This window comes from Glycine soja, chromosome 4 (assembly GCF_004193775.1).
Source record: "Glycine soja cultivar W05 chromosome 4, ASM419377v2, whole genome shotgun sequence".
Taxonomy (NCBI): domain Eukaryota; kingdom Viridiplantae; phylum Streptophyta; class Magnoliopsida; order Fabales; family Fabaceae; genus Glycine; species Glycine soja.
This window is the reverse complement of record NC_041005.1, coordinates 8,634,133-8,654,023: the sequence shown is the minus strand read 5'-3', so window position 1 is coordinate 8,654,023 and position 19,891 is coordinate 8,634,133. Positions and strand designations below refer to the sequence as shown.

At 37.3% G+C, this 19,891-nt stretch overlaps 1 protein-coding gene across 2 annotated transcripts in view; it reads left to right on the top strand.

The window, feature by feature from the left end:
- LOC114409235 (protein SABRE-like) overlaps positions 1-19,891 on the top strand; it is a 41,342-nt gene that overhangs the window by 4,772 nt on the left and 16,679 nt on the right. Inside the window, exons 3-14 of one of the 2 annotated variants that reach the window (XM_028372621.1) lie at positions 249-509; positions 796-1,061; positions 4,743-4,965; positions 6,905-7,075; positions 7,182-7,259; positions 9,994-10,245; positions 10,825-12,933; positions 14,468-16,313; positions 16,513-16,607; positions 18,403-18,759; positions 18,885-19,003; positions 19,354-19,603. In XM_028372621.1, the coding sequence (XP_028228422.1) occupies positions 249-509; positions 796-1,061; positions 4,743-4,965; positions 6,905-7,075; positions 7,182-7,259; positions 9,994-10,245; positions 10,825-12,933; positions 14,468-16,313; positions 16,513-16,607; positions 18,403-18,759; positions 18,885-19,003; positions 19,354-19,603 (6,027 nt within the window). Of the gene's footprint in view, positions 1-248; positions 510-795; positions 1,062-4,742; positions 4,966-6,541; positions 6,658-6,904; positions 7,076-7,181; positions 7,260-9,993; positions 10,246-10,824; positions 12,934-14,467; positions 16,314-16,512; positions 16,608-18,402; positions 18,760-18,884; positions 19,004-19,353; positions 19,604-19,891 lie in introns of those variants that run through there. The other variant, XM_028372622.1, reaches the window with a different exon arrangement.

The following is a 19,891-nucleotide window of genomic DNA, read 5'->3' as shown; positions in this document are numbered from 1 at the left end:
GAGAGAGTAAAATGAAGTTGGTGCTTGGAGTTTGTTGTAATAAATGATGTAATTATTGATTAACTAAATTGTTATATCCCACACCTTTTGACTAAGTTTCATGTTAAATGATTTCCCCCAGCTTCTGAAATCTGCAAGCAATTTTGTTCAGCTGATTTTTGTTTTCTTTTATGCAGCCATAATTAAAACCCTCTATTCTTATTCCAATTAGTTATCATGTTTAATCTGTTGATTTATAACATGTACAGGGTGCCATTGAATCTGTTTCTGTTGGTGAAATTAAACTCAGCTTACGACAGTCCCTGGTTAAACTTGGTGTGGGTTTCATATCTCGGGATCCCAAGCTACAAGTGTTAATATGCGACCTAGAAGTTGTTATGAGGCCTTCAAATAAAAGCCCAGGGAAGAAGAAAACTAGGAAATCTCGTGCTTCAGGCAGGGGAAAGTGGATGATTGTGGGCAATATTGCAAGATATTTGTCAGTTTGTGTGACTGATCTGGTTCTGAAGGTGTACATCTCCGTAAAATTGTATTGTTCAGCTTGTATGGTTAAACACATGCTGACTTTATTTTCATATACTATGGTGTGTGCACGTAGCACATAATATATTTCAAAATGATGTTTAGATCATCAAATGTAATGATTATTATATTATATTTATAAATAAAATAAGTTTCTCTCACTGTCTATTTATATAAGTTTAAACTTAATTTTATTGTATTTTCTTCTGTTGTTTCTATTTGAATCTTATTATAATTTTTTTGTTCACTGGGAATCTCTATTGAACATTGCAGACACCAAAATTTACAGTTGAGATCAAGGAATTGAATGTGGATATATCTAAAGATGGAGGATCCAAGTCAAATTTATTAGTTAGACTGCAAATATTACCTATTTTTGTTCACATTGGTGAACCACGAGCTAGCTGTGACTTTTTATCTAATTTAAGTGGTGGAGGATGCAGTTCTTCAGGCCAGGCATCCATTACTGCTTTAGAAAGGTCTTCAGCTCCTTTTATCTGCGAAACGTTCTCTGTCTCGTGTGAATTTGGTCATAATAGGTATATTTCTTCTCTATATTCATTTTTGTTTTTTTTTTGCTCAGCAAAAATAGATATTATATATTGATAGAGTACCAGAGGTACTAAAATACAAGGTACTGGTTTGCCCAGTGCAGTGGTTCCACTGCAGACTAAAATGGAGTCTGGATTGGAACCAAAACCGAGCTACCCCAGTCAAGGGCAGAATTACAATTAATCTTGTAGGGACCCTTCTATATAGATTACATAAATTCAAAGCCCCTCCCACCTAGTTACTAAACGCTTCCTTGATGTTAGAGGACCATTGATTGAAGTGAATTGCAAAGTCCTTCTCCATGACTTTAATCCATGTCCACAGTACTAGGACTGCCTCCTCAATCAGTTTAGTCCCATCAAGCGTGTCATTATGGAATACTATTCTATTTCTATGCTTCCAAATTGTTGATGTCATAGCTATCCACCAACAGCACCATCTTATTTGTTTCTTTCCTTCCACAAACCCTAGTACATGCTGTAGATAATGATCTCTTGGATTCTGTGGTAGAGCTGTAAGTAGGTTGACCCAAGATAGAGACTCCCACCATAGAGGCTGGATTTTGCTGCAGCTGAAGAATACATGAGCAGCCTCCTCCATAGCCCCCCCACAGAATGGGCACATGAGATCATTGACCAATACTTGGCGCCTGCTGAGATTCATCTTTGTCGGGAGTCTATCCCTAATTAGTCTCCATGCAAAGATGAGTGATTTGGTAGGGATTTTGAGCTTCCATAGATCCACAAAATCTGTACTCTGGTGTGCTCCCATTTGTTCTCCCCAAATCAATTCATATCCACTTCTTGTCCTGTAGTATCCACCTTGATCACGCTTCCATATCCATTTATCCTCCATATTTGGCTGAATCTGTTGCTGTGATAATTCCTCAAGGAAATTGTCTGCCATTTGAACTTCGCAGTCAAATAGGGGTCTCCTCCAAGCTAGCTTCCATTCCCAACCACTGCAGGTAGTATACCCCATGTTTATGATGCTGTCCTTTTGTTGGCATGAGTTTTGATACAACCTGGGGTATTTCTCCCTTAGTGGAGTAGCATTTTCTGTCCAAGGGTCTTCCCAAAATCTGAATTTCTCCTCACTCCCCACCTTCCATTTTGTTTCCCTTTTGATTAAGTGAGTCTGCTGTTGCTGCTGAATTAGTGTCAGATCCTTCCACCAGATTGATTGCCTTCTTGCTGTCATGCCTTCTTCCAATTCCCTCCAGCCCCCATATTTTGATATTAGAATTTTTGCCCAGTGCTCCTGCTGGTTGTGAAATAAATCCCAACGCCACTTTCCCAACAAAGCTGAATTGAAAGTCCTAAGATCTTTAATGCCAAGTCCTCCTTTATCATTTTTGTAATATTAATCTTGCAGTTGTTGTTATGCTGGTTGGAAAAGAGGAAGTAGATGTGTGTTAGATGATCTATAAGCTGTCTGGCATGAACCCTTAAAGTTGGAAGTTGGAACACAATGGGTGTTTTCAAGCGATAAGGGAGATTTCAATATACACATGGTGAAACACTCAGTTGTGCACTAATATAATAGAACAAGACACTCAGGATGTGTTTGGCCCTGTTTTTTTTTGGAAGATATTTTAAAATTTAATCTGAAAATAAGAGTTTTAAAAGTGAAGTAGAGGCTGGGCATGGGGAGGCAACCAACCTAGTGCTTCTGAAAGTGCAAGAAGTTATCCAAAATAACACCCCTATGCCCTATCTGATTGGGCAAGGTAAGGCACCAATGCCCAACTGAAAAGCAAATCAACAATGTCAGGGAAAATGGGGCTGAAAGCCTCTCTCAGAAACTTATCATAGTAATAACACCCAGAAGCCTATGCAACAAACGTAGGGATGTTCCCTCATCCTCAAGCAGCACCTGACATGCTTTCAGTATGGTTCTGATGCAAGCTCCATTGGAGCTTGTAGGCCTAGGATCTTCTTCATCAATGGATTCCTTTGCTTCTTGGAAGATGAATGGCAGCGGAATGGAGAAAGGAAGAGAGAGAGGAGACGCCACTTCAAGGAGAAGATGAGTCTAGAAGAAGCTCACCACCATAGGAGGCCATGGATAAGAGCTTGGAGGAAGAAGGAGATGAATGAAGGGAGAGGGAGAGAAGAGCACGAAATTTTGTGCTCTAAATGAGCTTTGAAATCTGAAGTTTAATATTCAAATGATCAAAGTTGAAAAAAATGCACACACATGACCTCTATTTATAGCCTAAGTGTCACACAAAATTGGAGGGAAATTCAAATTTCACTTGAATTTGAAATTGAATTTGTGGAGCCAAACTTTGGAGCCAAATTTTCACTAATTATGATTAGTGAATTTTAGTTATGGTTCAGCCCACTAATCCAAGATCAATTCCAAGATTCTCCACTAAGTGTGCTTAGGTGTCATGAGGCATGAAAAGCATGAAGGACATGCACAAAGTGTGACTATATGATGTGGCAATGGGGTGTAGTAAGCAAATGCTCACCTCCCCCTCTAAAATTTAATTGGATTGGGCTTCTACCAATTCAATTAAATTTATTTCCAACCACACACATCAAATATCCACTTAGTGCATGTGAAATTACAAAACTACCCCTAATACAAAAACTAGTCTAGGTGCCCTAAAATACAAGGGCTGAAAAATCCTATATTTCTAGGGTACCCTACCTACATTATGGAGCCCTAAATACAAGGCCCAAAAATAATGAAACCTTAATCTAATATTTACAAAGATAAGTGGGCTCGTACTTAGCCCATGGGCCCGAAATCTACCCTAAGGCTCATAAGAACCCTAGGGCCTTCTCTTGCATCTCTGGCCCAATCTACTTGGAGTTTTCTATCCAATGCCCTTGCGGGGTAGGATTGCATCAGGTTCCATCAACCTTGAGGAACTCATGCGACCTTTGAGTGCAAGTTCCTTAGTGCCATTGATGGCTAACATTGCTCAACAATGGCAATGGTCAACTAGTGAAACGGTCAACCAGCAGAATGTGGTTGTCTCCTGTTTGAGGCTGTGGGCATTGAACATCAGGATGTTTCATTGCTCACTGTGTAACCATTCCCTTCAAGCCCCAAAACAACCATGAAGAGGCTTTGGAACTTTTTTCTAAAAGCTCCTTTACCAGCCTTTCTTAAAAATCTGTTTTTTTTTTCTTTTCTTTTCTAAAAATTAAGCTTTTAAATATATTTTCAGAAAAATGTATGTGGCCCAGTTCCTCCTTTTAAGGAGAAGAGAAACCCAAAAAAGCTGGGCCGAACACTACTGTAATGTGACAAATATTGAATGGTGGAAATTATATTTTAAAAGGCCAAATCATCTGTCAATTTTTATTGGTTTGTTTCAAAGCTCTGGTGGTGCATCATGTGTATATAAGAGATTTCTTAACTATTGATTCTATCAAATGGAACTTCCTTCTTTTTATATATTTGTCTCGATAAAAAAAAAAAAATATATTTGTCTCTGGTCATCTATTGTTTTGCTCTGCAGAGAGGGCTCTTCTTATATTAGCACTCGGTTTTCCGTGTCTTGATATTCACTAAACTTTGTTTTTGTTTTTTGTACTGTTGTAGTAGTCTTATCAGATTTTAACTTGGATACTTCAGTTATTTTTTTGATTTGTTGTTTTGGTCCTTATATGAATTCTAAGATTAATCATCTTTCTTCTTTTTGGACACAGAGAAGTGGGCATAGTTATTAAGAATATGGACATTTCCAGTGGAGAGGTCACTGTGAATTTGAACGAAGAGTTGCTTTTGAAGAGCAAGAGTCCATCAAAGTCTTCTTCTGGTTCTGACAGTAAAGTGGGGTCACATGCTGATTCTACAAGCACAAAAAGGCCATCAAAGAAGCAGCAAACACTTGCAGCTTTCTCCAAGTACAGCTCTATGTTTCCTGAAAAGGTTGTGAATTTAACCTACTTCCTGTTTCTAATCATCACTTTTATAATAATGAGGGAGAAATAGAAATCAAATGCAAAAGATAAGTAATCCTCCCAAACAACTAAAAACTGAAAAACATATAAGAAACATTGGAAGTACATCAATACAATAATTAAACAATTTTTTTCATTACCATTCATTTTTACGTTCTAAGAGACGTAATTCATTTTAACTGGATATCGAAAGATTACATATTACTGTCTCTAGGACATGTATCACTTCATGTATTTTGCTTGAATCTTATACTCTCTTATAAATCTATTACTTGTATTTCTTCATTCTTTCTGGTTGGTTAGATTGGAATTTATTCCTTTGGTTCATATTAGTCTTTTGGTTGGTCTTGATGTTTCCTAGAAAAGGAATCTCTCAGGTGATGCTCTCTTGACAGTTTTTTGATATATTGTTGTTATTCACTGAAAAATATTTGAAGACAGAATTTCCCTTCTCCTTGAGAACAAGGTGGAACATGTATCTTAGAAACTAAGAAAAATAACGTAGTTCTGAAAATATTGAAACAATTACCCTTGCTGAATTCTGTAGGTTTAGCCTATATGCTTTTCAATTTCCCTTCTAGTAGCCTTCTTCTTCTTGATGTTTTCTGAGTAAATTCATCTATGACTTTTTGCCTGGACATTCTGGCATGGTTTTATTTTCTCTGTTTTCTCTCATATGTCACACTAACATACAGGCCTGGATACTAGTGTAGCACTTATAGGTCTAGTATCTGCTCCGTTTCAGATAAACCTGCTTTTTGTTGTGTCTAGGGGCAATAGAACAAATGAAATGTTGTACTTCATGTTAGGAAGTCCCACATTGCTTGCCTCAATTCTCAGGGTACTCATATATCTGTTGGGCAACTTCACTTGATGCTAATTGGTTTTAAGTTGAAATCTAACATGATATCAGAGCCTATAGCCCATCTTGGTTCTTTGCCTATTCTAGTAGGCTCGCCTGTTCTGGCAGGCATCTGGGGAGGGGGAGGGGGGGGGAGTGTTAGGAAGGCCCACATTATCTACCTCAGTTCTCGTGGTGCAACTTATACATTTGTTGGGCTACTTCACTTAGTGCCAATTTGTTTTAAGCTGAAATGTAACACTTCTGCCTTTCTCTTCTCTAATGGTTTCTTCTTTTATGAACTAAAAAATGTGTTGGTGGCAACTTTATTTTTTATGACGAACATTTAGTGCATTGATTTTGCTGTTAGTTCAAATTAGTTGAATCCCCCCCTCCCCCCCAAATATCATTGTTGCCAAGTGGTTTCCTATTTACCCATTTTATTTCCATTATGTGTAAGTGTAACTAATTTCAAAATGTTGCAAAATTTTTTGTGTATTGTCCAGAATATTGGTCTACCTAATTAGAAAGATGCATTATATCATCACTTTATCTTTTTGGTTGATTGTGTGGTGTAATGATGCACCTTTGTGCACCTTTTCCCAAACTTTATGTTCTTTATGTGGTGCTTTGGTTATGGGTTTCCTTGTTGTGGATAGCTCTAGTTTTTCAAGCAACTTTATTTTTTTTCAGAAATATGAAGGGTAGAGAAACTGCATAAATTATGATCTTGTTGCTTCAAAGTCTTGATTCTGTTACTGTTTATGGCTTGCTGGACACTAGAATTTGGCTTTTGGGCAAAATGTGGTTCCTTCACTTGTAAGTCTCTCTGAGTATGTGTTCCGGTGTTTGTGTTCTTGGTGAATTTTGGCTTCCGTTGAGCATTTAATTAAGTCTGGTGTCCCATTGAAATTCAAATTGTTTATACACTTTATAATGCTTAAATTGATTGTCAATTTTGGTTATGTTTGTTGGTTTTATCTAATCTAAAGTTAGTTTAAAAATGCTTTTAAGGGTTTTTTAAATTGTTTTAATGTCAACTGTATTAGTATATTTTTGTTGATAGGTCAGCTTCAATCTACCAAAGCTGGATGTGAGTTTTGTGCATCGTGAGCATGGTCTTTATATTGAAAACAACATCATGGGCATCCAATTGAAAAGCACCAAATCACGATCCACTGAGGATCTTGGGGAGAGTACACGCCTTGATTTCCAACTGGAGTTTAGTGAAATTCATGTATGGAGTGTGACTGTTTATTTTGGCAGAGCTTGTGATATGATTCCTACTTTTCACTGTTTTGTTTCTTGCTGACAAGTTTTCTTTTGCCTGATTGTTATTACAGCTTCTTAGAGAAGCTGGTTCTTCTATCTTGGAGATATTGAAGTTGGATTTGATCTCTTTTGTATATATCCCGATACAGGTAAGTGATTTGGTATCCATGTAAAGTAGCTTTTGCATCACTTTAAAATTGATATTCCTTTGTGTTTGCTCCACCTGACAAATATACTCAAAGTTAAAAATGAAAACACACACACAGACACACACACACACACACACAGACACACACACAGACACACACAGACACACACACACACACACACAGACACACACACAGACACACACACACACACAGACACACACACACACAGACACACACACACAGACACACACACAGACACACACACAGACACACACAGACACAGACAGACACAGACAGACACACAGACACACAGACACACACACAGACACACACACACACAGACACACACACAGACACACACACACACACACACAGACACAGACACAGACACACACACACACACACACAGACACACACACAGACAGACACACAGACACAGACAGACACACACACAGACACACAGACACACACACAGACACACACACAGACACACACAGACACAGACAGACACACAGACACACAGACACACACACAGACACACACACACACACACACACACACACACACACACACACACACAGACACACACACACAAAAAGATGCAGAATTTTTGCTGAGATTTTTATTTAAGTGGCAAGATGTCAATGTCAATGCAGAAATTATTGCGACCCTGATAGTTTTGTGCAATAGTATTTTCTCTAATTATGATTGATATGTTTACTTGGACTTAAGGAAGTTTGCCTATATGCTTTACAGTAAACTGATATTTCTCTTTTCATTAAGGGAGGGAACTATCACTAGAATTGGGATATATTTTTTTTTGATCGGCAAAGATAAGTATATATATGTATAATAGCAATGGAGTACCAGAGGTACTTTGTACAAAAATAGAATTCCATAAATATGGTTCCTCAATGAATAGGAACCATATTATGGCTACATGTTTAATTTACAGCGGCTAAAAGCCAATAAAAGCTACCCTCTACTGATAGAAAAAATCCTGTCTAATATGGCTTGACCAGTGATTAAAATGCAGGGAGAAATCCTTCTCTAAGTATCTGAGCCAAGTCCAGATTAAAAACATTGCATCCTCAATCAGCTTGTTGCCATTGAAAATAGCATTAGAGAATATAATTCTGTTGCGCATCTGCCATATGGACCATACCACAACCAACCACCAACATTGCCATCTCTTTACCCTTATGCCATCCACCTGAACATGAGTGTTGGAGGAAATGACATTTTGGGTTTAATGGAAGGGCACTTTTAATATTCATCCAAGACATGGTTTCCCACCAAATGGGCAGGATTTTTATGCAGTGAATGAATAAATGAGATGCCTCCTCCTCTACCCTACCACAGAAAGGACATGTTAAATCCACTATCTGCACGTGTCTCCTCTGCAGATTCTTCTTAGTTGGCAATCTATCCCTAAACAATCTCCATGCAAATACAGCGAATTTTCTAGGAATCTTTAACTTCCAAATCTCCTCAAAACAGTCCTCCTTACTTCCAGCTGCTCCCCCCTCCCATAACAATTGATAGGCACTGCTTGTAGAGTCTGTGCCTGAAGGGTGTCCTATCCACTCCCATACATCATCTCCCTGTTGCTGTATGTGCCTGCCTTTGACCTATTCAAGGAAACTGATAGCTGAATCAATTTCAGAGTCAAACAATGGTCTTCTCCATAGGAAAGGCCACTCCCAACCATTATCCTTGTGAGATCCCACTTGTCGGATAGGTTGGTGCTGCTGTGATGAGATGAGATAAATTCTAGGATATTTTTCTGCTAATGATTCCTCCTGACATAACCACCTATCCTCCCAAAATTTAATCCTGTCTCCAGCTCCTACCTTCCATCGGAATCCATCTTGGAGAGCTCTACCCTGGTATGAATGACCCATAGCCCTTTTTATATCCCTCCACCAAATAGATTCATTGGCTGTCCTTCCAACTTCCTCCCCACCCCTCCATCCACCATATTTAGACTCCAATACTCTAGCCCAAAGATCTCCTTGGCACTGTAAAAGATGCCACTTCCATTTGCCTAGCAGAGCGAGATTAAAAGTGTTGATGTCCTTGATGCCAAGCCCTCCCCTTTCTTTGGGTAAGCACACTTTGTCCCACCTAATCCATGCAATCTTGTTTTGGTCAGGACCACCTCCCCATAGAAATCGACGTTGTATTTTCACTAGCTTATCCACCACGGACTGAGGCACCCTAAAAAAAGAAAAGAAATAGATAGGAATTGATGTTAGTACTGACTATATTAATGTCACTCTCCCCCCAAATGAAATGTGTCTTTGCTTCCATTTTGACTAGAATTGGGATATATGAATTATGATTGAGGGATGACATGATAAAATGGCCTAACCTAATGCTTCTGTTATACTAATAATTAGGTCAAGTACTAGTGTTGCTAGTAGGAGCCTAAATCCACAAACAATAAGACAATTGACCCTAATATTCTTCCAGAAGGATTGAAAAAATAAATATATCCTGTTTTGAAGTGAATAAAAGAATCTAGTTGTCAAAAAGGAAACAAAATTCTCAAGAAAACGACTTTTTATTTGGTACTCTAAAAACTGTAACTTCATATGTGCTCATGTTTTGCCATTTTCGCATACTGCTCAACTCCCCTCTTTTGTTTTTACATATGGAGTTTGAATGTTCCTTTTTATTTGCTTTGGGAACTTACTGTTATTTGTTGTCGGGGATGCTTCCTCTGAATCAGCCAATATCACCTGTTAGAGCTGAATCTGAAATCAAGCTAGGAGGTACTCAGTGCAACATCATAATGAGCAGGTTAAAGCCTTGGTTGGTCCTCCACTCGTCTAAGAAGAAAAAAATGGTACTTCGACAAGAAGCTTCTGTGGTTGCAAGGCCTCAATCAACCGATGGCAAGACCATCATGTGGACATGCAATGTCTCAGCTCCTGAGATGACAATAGTGCTTTTCAATATGGCTGGTTCTCCGGTGTATCATGTAAGTATCATGATTATATATACTTCTCATTAAGAATTTATTTGTTACAATGTTGAGGCATTTCTAGAAATTGTTTCCAGTAGATGAGAAAGTTGTTAGATGTTAAGTATTAAAATGCAGCTTTTGAATGTTTCCCTTGCAGATTTTATTCGTCTGTTCAAGGATCCATTTGTAGGGCTGTAAATACATATGTACCTTAGTACCTCTGGTACTTTTTACTATATATATAAAATTACTTCTGCTGATAAAAAAAAAATAAAAATGCATGGTAGCATGATGCTGATGAGACTGAGGTGAGGTATAGCTACAAAGCATTGCTTTCAAGTATTTGTTTTGACTGTTTTGATGAAGGGTGCCTAAGTGATGCTTTATACACTGGATATATTGGTGGTTTGTTTTGCATATTTTGAAGTTTAAATTCCTTTCTACCATGTCATTATACCTCCAATGTTGATAACTATCGAGTTCTGTTGTTTTGGATGTAGTTATCCTGGTTTTGCTTTATTTTTTTTTCCCTAAGTTGATTTAAATTAGTTGTATAAATAAGTTGACATTTGTTTTAATGCTTTCCAAATTTAGGGTTGCTCACAATCATCACATCTGTTTGCAAACAACATTTCAAACATGGGGACTACAGTACACACTGAACTTGGAGAGTTAAATCTCCACTTGGCTGACGAATATCAAGAATGCTTGAAAGAAAGTGTTTTTGGTGTGGAATCAAATTGTGGCTCCATTATGCATGTTGCAAAGGTTAATTTGGATTGGGGAAAAAAGGATGTGGAATCATCTGAAGAAGATGGTCCTAGGTGTAGACTAGGTTTATCAGTTGATGTTACTGGTATGGGAGTATATTTAACTTTCAAGCGTGTAGAATCACTTGTATCAACGGCCATATCTTTTCAAGCTCTATTGAAAAGCCTATCTGCTTCAAAGAAAAAATCTACTCATAGTCAGGGGAGTTTAACAAAATCTTCTGGGAAAGGAACTCAGTTTTTGAAATTCAATCTTCAAAGGTGTTCAATACATGTATGGGGTGAGACAGGTTTGGAAAATACAATTGTTCCAGATCCCAAGCGAGTTAATTACGGCTCACAGGGGGGTAGAGTTATGATAAATGTGTTGGCAGATGGTACCCCACGCAATGCAAATATAATGTCCACTATTTCCGATGAATACCAGAAGCTGAAGTACTCTGTCTCTCTTGAAATATTTCAATTTAGTTTGTGTGTGAACAAAGAGAAACAGTCCACACAGATGGAACTTGAAAGAGCCAGATCTGTCTATCAGGAATATATGGAGGAAAATAGGCCAGTAACAAATGTGGCATTGTTTGATATGCAAAATGCTAAATTTGTACAGCGTTCAGGTGGGCTTAAAGACATTGCTGTCTGTTCTCTTTTCAGTGCTACTGACATTACTGTAAGGTGGGAGCCTGATGTGCATCTATCACTAGTTGAACTTGTTCTCCAGCTGAAGTTACTTGTACACAACAGCAAGCTTCAGGAGCATGGTAATGAACACATGGTAGATGTGTCTCATGTGCAAGATGCTAGTTGGAAAAAAGAAGTTACCACTGAATCAGGGCACCTTGAAAAGCAGAAGAAGAAAGAATCTATTTTTGCTGTTGATGTAGAAATGTTAAGTATTTCGGCTGGGCTAGGAGATGGAGTTGATGCTATGGTTCAGGTGCAGTCAATTTTCTCAGAGAATGCTCGCATAGGAGTGCTCCTTGAAGGTCTTATGCTTAGTTTTAATGGAGCTAGAATTTTCAAGAGTAGTCGGATGCAAATTTCACGAATTCCTAGTGTTTCTGCAAGTGCATCTGATACAAAAGGACATGTAGTTACAACATGGGATTGGGTAGTCCAAGGTCTTGATTTTCACATTTGCATGCCATACAGATTGCAATTGCGCGCCATTGATGATGTCATTGAGGATATGTTGCGAGGTTTGAAGCTCATAATTGCTTCCAAGACAAATTCGATTTTTCCTGTGAAGAAAGAGAGCTCTAAAGTTAAGAAACCTAGTACAGTACAATTTGGATGCATAAAATTTTGCATACGCAAGCTAACTGCTGATATTGAAGAGGAACCAATCCAGGGATGGCTTGATGAACACCATCAGCTGCTGAAGAAGGAGGCTGCTGAGTTAGCTGCACGGTTGAACTTTCTAGATGAATTTATATCGAAGGCGAAGCAAGGTTCCAAATCAACTGACACTGTTAGTTCTTCTCAAGAAAGAAAAATTTCTTTTAATAATGTTGAGGTTGATGTAAAAGATTCTTCTACTACTGAATCCATGAGAGAAGAAATTTATAAACGATCATTTCGATCATATTATCAGGCATGCCAGAATCTAGTGTTGTCTGAAGGGTCTGGTGCTTGTGTAGAAGATTTTCAAGCTGGTTTCAGACCTAGTACTACAAGGACATCTCTTCTTTCAATATCTGCATTAGATTTAGATGTAAGCTTGAAAAAAATTGATGGCGGAGATTTTGGGATGATTGAGGTTCTGAAGAAGCTTGATCCTGTCTGTCTTGAAAATGATATACCATTTTCCCGACTGTATGGGACAAATATTCTCTTAAATACAGGTTCTCTTGTAGTCCAGCTTCGGGATTACTCATTTCCTCTTTTCTCTGGAAGTTCTGGTAAATGTGAAGGCCGTCTTGTATTGGCTCAGCAGGTTAGATTAAGAAATCTCATTGTCTTCCATCCTTCTATATACACCATTTTTTTCTTGTTTATGTTAATTGCATGTTCTGGTTATTCTTTGGTTAATAAGGCCCTATTAAACGTACAACAGGGATGCATAAATAGTTAACTTTTTCCAGAGGGATAAATAAATTCGAAGTTCAAAAAAGCATCCTTCCAGAAATATCTGATTGTTGTATACTTGGCCCCTCTTGAGCTAAATGCTCTCGTAAAAAATTCTAGAAAATGTTAAAACTAGAAAAGAAACAATTCAAAGTCCAAAATATTATATTTCCAGAAATATGTGATTGCCATACTTGATCCCTCTCAAGATAATGTTTCATAGGACAAGACGGTGAGGAGTCAAACAGCAGACAATAAGATGCCCTCCCATAAAATCTCACAGAATACAACTAAAAAATTACATCATGGAAGTAAAGCTTTTTCCTATCATTCTGTATGTCCAAAAAGAGAAATGCTTCTGTGATAGCTTGTAGCTAACCACGAAAAAGAAGCTAAAAAGCTAAAACCACTCTGTTATCACATAATAGAGCTACTGAAAAAGAAATATCCTTGACAATTGTTGCATTTCTCTTGAACTTCTAAATTGTCATACGATAAATTGATTCACTTTGGATTACAGGAGTTTATTGGCTTACTTGGCTTTCAAACTTCTATTCTTTCCTCTCATCACATTGATATCATCTTTAAAGACCTGAATATTTGTAAACGTTTTTTAGACGGATATTTTATGGGTTGAATGACAGTGAAGTATGAATGTTTTAGTGTACGCGCTGTACTGCTTTTAAGGCATGGTTTTGAATTATGGTGGAGAATATTTTATTGAAATCACATCTGATGAGTTACCTCATTGAATCAACTTGAAGTGTCTACATTAAAATCCCCATGCCTTTTCAAATGTAAACATTGTTTCCCTGCTTATTACATTTTACTCATGTCAATTTATAGTGGTAAAGTACAATAGTAAGGTTTTGAAAAAATCTGATACTTTAGGTGTTAAAAAGTATAAAACTATAGAAGCCAACAATCTCTTATCTCTTGATATCTTCTTCCTTTTTATTAAGGATGAGGATGGAGAGTGATGTGGCTTGCTAATAGGACTTTATAAATTCAAAGATCATTTGCAATCGGTCTAGAAAATATTTAAATCTGCGAGGCTCTAGAATATTATGATTGAATACTTCCATGTGCTATACTATTCAATATTGGGGTTTTATAATTTTTCTGACTCCTAAATGAGTATTTAGGATCTGATCAGGCAAGTGCTATTCTTTTGGTGACTTAGTGAAATAAAGCAAGCAAATAACATGATTTCATATAAATGCACAGGTTCAGATGCTATTCCCATGTTGTGACACTCTTCTCAGAGTGTCTATAAATATGTACTTGACTGAATATTTCAGTGGTTAATAAAATCTTTCTTTCTCTATTTATATTCTCTGAATATCAGAATCTAATAATAGTATTTCCATTTCATTGTCTTTTCATTCATTTATTACAACTAGGCAACTAGCTTTCAGCCTCAAATGTATCAAGATGTCTATGTTGGGAGATGGAGAAAGGTTCGCATGCTTCGATCAGCTAGTGGTACTACTCCACCATTGAAGACATACTCAGATTTGCTGATACATTTCCAGAAAGGTGAGGTGTCATATGGAGTGGGTTATGAACCAGCTTTTGCTGATGTTAGTTATGCTTTCACCGTAGCACTTCGGAGGGCTAATCTAAGTGTTAGGAATCCTGGTCCACTTATTCTGCCACCAAAAAAGGAGCGGAGTTTGCCATGGTGGGATGACATGAGAAATTACATCCATGGAAAAATTTCCTTACGCTTTTCTGAATCAAAATGGAATGTTTTAGCAAGTACAGATCCTTATGAAAAGGTTGACAAGCTTCAAATTGTGACCAACTCTATGGATCTTCATCAGTCTGATGGTCGTGTTTTTGTTTCTGCCAAAGATTTTAAGATTTTGTTGAGTAGTTTGGAGAGTTTGGCCAACAGATGCGGTTTTATAATTCCAACAGGTGTATCAGGTGCATTCCTGGAAGCTCCTGTCTTCACTCTTGAAGTTACAATGGACTGGGATTGTGAATCTGGAGATCCTATGAATCATTATTTATTTGCACTTCCAGTTGAGGGCAAACCACGTGATAAAGTATTTGATCCCTTCAGATCCACTTCACTTTCCCTTCGATGGAACTTCTCTCTTAGACCCTTTCCTTCCCCATCACAAAAACAGTCTTCGTCTTCCATTACTAGACGAGATATTGAAGGAGATGCTACTGCATTTGATCCTTCTCACATATCCCATAATGTTTCACCTGTGTCCCCAACATTTAACTTTGGAGCTCATGATCTAGCATGGATTCTAAAATTTTGGAGCTTGAACTACATTCCTCCGCATAAGCTGCGCAGCTTCTCTCGTTGGCCACGTTTTGGTATTCCAAGAGTTGCCAGGTCAGGCAATCTTTCACTGGATAAAGTGATGACTGAATTTATGCTCCGTCTTGATGCCACACCGGCTTGTATAAAGAACATGCCTCTAGATGACAATGATCCAGCCAGAGGACTGACCTTTGCAATGACAAAACTTAAATATGAACTGTGTTACAGTAGGGGCAAGCAAAAGTATACTTTTGAAAGTAAGCGTGACATTCTTGATCTTGTTTACCAAGGTCTTGATCTTCATATGATCAAGGCTTTCCTAAATAAAGAAAAATGTGCTAGTGTTGCCAAAGTAGTTAACATGATACTGAAAAGTTCACAATCTGTATCCATGGACAAAGTCTCCTGCGAAAAGGGTTACATGACTGAGAAAAATTGTGATGATGGATTTCTGTTATCCTCTGATTACTTCACCATCAGAAGACAATCTCCGAAGGCTGATCCTGCTAGGTTACTAGCATGGCAAGAAGCAGGAAGAAGAACTATTGAGATGGCATATGTGCGGTCTGAGTATGATAATGGGAGTGAAACTGATGACCATATGCGGTCTGACCCAAGTGATGACGAAGGTTACAATGTGGTAGTAGCAGATGATTGTCAAAGTGTGTTTGTCTATGGTCTCAAGCTTTTGTGGACTATTGGAAACAGAGATGCTGTTTGGGCTTGGGTTGGTGGCCTATCCAAAGCCTTTGAACCTCCCAAGCCTTCTCCTTCCCAGCAGTATGCACAGAGAAAATTACTTGAGGAAAACAAACAGCGTGATCGAGCTGATTTCCATCAAGACGATGTTTCTAAGTGCCCTCCCACTGGTAAAATTTCCAAGTCTCCTTCTTTTCAACAGTTAAGTACTCCTGGATCAGTCTCATCTTCACCAAATTCAGTTAAAGTGGACAACTTGCCATCTGGTATGTCTCGTTTGCTTGAGAGAATCTTTGTTAACTACTGTCAATTTGGACATGCAAATTAGATCAGAGACTAGATAAACACATGATAAATACATGTTACAACAAAAAGCATCACTACTTGCAAGATCATTGAGTTTATTCTTAAACATTAAGCATTTTGTATTGGGTTTAATTATTTCCCATTTTGGTATATTGCCAGTCAAAAAAGAGAACATGGATGATTCTGGTGGGACTCGGCGTTTGATGGTGAATGTTATTGAGCCACAGTTTAATCTTCACTCAGAGGATGCAAATGTAAGTTTAAAAATATGGGCACCCTTTAAAACAGCAGATTTAACTCTTGGTTTTCTGTTGTTTCACCTTCAATTGTTTTTTTAGTTAAATTCCTTATTATGGTTCCTTTTCATTTTACATTCTGGTATTGTTAATCAATTTTCCTAGCACTTTGTCCTTTTTTCAACTAATAAACACCCTTTGTTCCTGTTGGAGACCCCAAATAGTTCCTTGAGGTTGTAAAATAGGCTGAGTCAGATGGGCCAGCCTGCATTAGGTTTGACTCACTTCTGAATGGTCTAAATGAGCTCAGCTGATTTGAATTGACCTTTTAATCTCCTTCTGTTTCTTAGACTGGACTGGAGTATAGAGATATGTAACATCCTAAATTAATTTTGTTGGCTTTGGGTTTCATTTTTATTCATTTTTTGGTGAACAAACAATGTCAAATACCCAAAAAAACAAAAAAGCATCAACAATTGAATGTTCCTACTGAAAAAGGTATGAGACATATATGAGAAAACTGAGGAGAGGAACCCTGGCAATTGGTATGATATGGCATGATACAATCATCTTGAGAGACTAAGGAGCTATCATCAAATTTGTTCATTTCATTTTTAACACAAATTAATTTGGGTTTGGCTATAGATACAGTTGTCAACTTTTAAAAAGTGTAACTTGACAGAAATGTAAATATCTAAACAAGTGAAAATTGAAAAATTCATGTGATACGTAAATTAATGCAGACACACATTTGTATGTATGTCTATTTTTTGTGTCTCCTTGCCAGATATATTAATGGATAGATATTCTTAGTGCTTTGCCTACTTTGTCTTTTCTATATTTCTTTTCTTTTTTATGATAGAGAATATTTCTTCTGTCTTTTCCACATTTTTTTTGAATGAAGTGATATGAGAAATAGGAAGAAATATCACCACCTAAGGATGGAGGATAAGGAATCCTCAGACCAGATAAAGAAAATGAAAACAAAAGCACGAGCCAAATTATAATTCCTATCAACATAGAAAAGATGTCCAATATCTTTGCTTGTCCCCTTAAATAAACCACGTGCTGAACACCAAAGAGAAGCCATGCACACAATTATATCCCAAAGAAGATTTAAAGGCAAAGATACACCCTTGAATATACAAGCATTCCTTTTCTACTGCACAAAATACTGTACTGAACATTGCCACAAGTTTTTGTTTTCTCTCTTATTGCCAAACCCTTTAATGTGAACATTAAGAATCCAACCAACTAGGAAAAAACCCAATTCTTACTAAAAATTCTAAAACAGCCTATTCCAAAGGCAGCTTTCAGCCAAACAATGGAGAGTACTAAATGAGGCAAAATTGCCGATTCAGAACTGCACATAACATACACACAACAAAATTATGATGACGGAGAATATCTTTTTGTTACCTTTGTTTCTTCTATCATTTATTCTGCCTCTGCTCTTGTACTCATCTTCTGCCCTCAAATAAAATTTCTTCTCTTATCTAAAAAAAGTTCAATTTTTTTCTTTTACCGCTGAATTTTCATTCCTTTTTCCCACTTTTCTCAAATATTCAAGTATTTTGTACATCTTTTACGAAAAAGAAAATGTATCTAGTACACCTTCTCTTATATTAAAATAAATGAAGCATCTAACTATCTATTTTACCTGTGGTTTGCAGAAATGTAGGGCCTTGATTATGTATGTGATTGTTTATTTTTTACCTCATTGATACTCCTTTATTTGAATTTTTTATTCACTTACTAACAATGTAGACATCACTCATCCTTTTTTTAAAATCTCAATTTTTTTGTCAATCAGGGTAGATTTTTGCTTGCTGCCGTAAGCGGCCGAGTTTTAGCCCGGTCATTTCATTCAATCCTTCATGTCGGTTATGAGATGATTGAGCAAGCACTTGTTACTAAAGATGTACATATTAACGAATACCAACCTGAAATGACATGGAAAAGAATGGAATTCTCTGTTATGTTGGAGGATGTGCAGGCTCATGTTGCACCTACAGATGTTGATCCAGGAGCTGGATTGCAGTGGCTTCCAAAAATTCTCAAAAGCTCTCCAAAAGTATTGCGTACAGGTGCTCTTCTTGAAAGAGTTTTTATGCCTTGTGATATGTACTTTCGGTATACAAGGCACAAAGGGGGCACTCCAGAACTGAAGGTGAGTCATTGTATACCTAATCTGTTAACATATAAATGTTTACTCCCCCCCTAGTAAATGCATGTATTCCTCAGATATGTCATTTGTCATGGATGTGGTCAATACTCGTTTTAAAACTACTGTAGGTGAAGCCCTTGAAGGAGCTCACATTCAATTCTGATAATATAACGGCAACAATGACATCACGCCAGTTTCAGGTCATGCTGGATGTATTGACCAATCTTTTATTTGCACGCCTGCCAAAGTAAGGACAAACCTACTGTGCTTGCACTCATTCTAAAACAAAATCTATTTACCTACTCCAAACAGTCGCTTATGTTGTGATTCAGTCCTTATTGCTTTACTATTTATCTCATTGTACTTAATATCTAAGTTTTAGTTTTCATTATATTTAACACCATTGTTGATTCATTATAGTTTGTCATGTTTACATTCCCAGGAATGAACTTTTAATCTGTGAAACAAACATACTCATTGTGACAATTATTCAAGATGCGATCTCTTTTTGCCCTTCAAGAAATTTAAAAAAAGTCCAAGATGTTGTGATATATGATGAGTTCTTCAAATTAAATAAGTGTATTGTACACAATGCAGGCCTCGAAAAAGTAGCTTATCCTTTCCTGTTGAAGATGATGAAGATGTTGAAGAGGAAGCAGATGAGGTGGTTCCTGATGGTGTCGAAGAGGTGGAACTAGCAAAAATCAACCTCGAAAAAAGAGAGAGGGAACAAAGGTTACTTCTTGATGATATTCGAAAATTGTCTCTTTGGTGTAACCCTTCTGTGGATCCACATCAAGAAAAGGAAAGTGAATTATGGATGATATCTGGTGGGAGATCTTTGTTGGTAAGAAATGAATTTTTTTAACAATCTTTAAATTGATGTGACTGTATAGTTTTATTCAAAGTATAGATGCTTGTTCCTAAATATTCTGGTCCTGCTGTAGACTGATAGCAGACCTCTTAATAAAAATGTGTCTTAGTATTTTGAATCTGCTGTATACCCATCCTATACTGTACCATAGTACCTCTGGTACTCATATATAATATATCATTACTTTTGCTGAGCAAAAAAAAAAAAGGGGGTTGGAAAACAGGTAGGAAGTTTATAAGTTATAACCAACTAATAGAAATT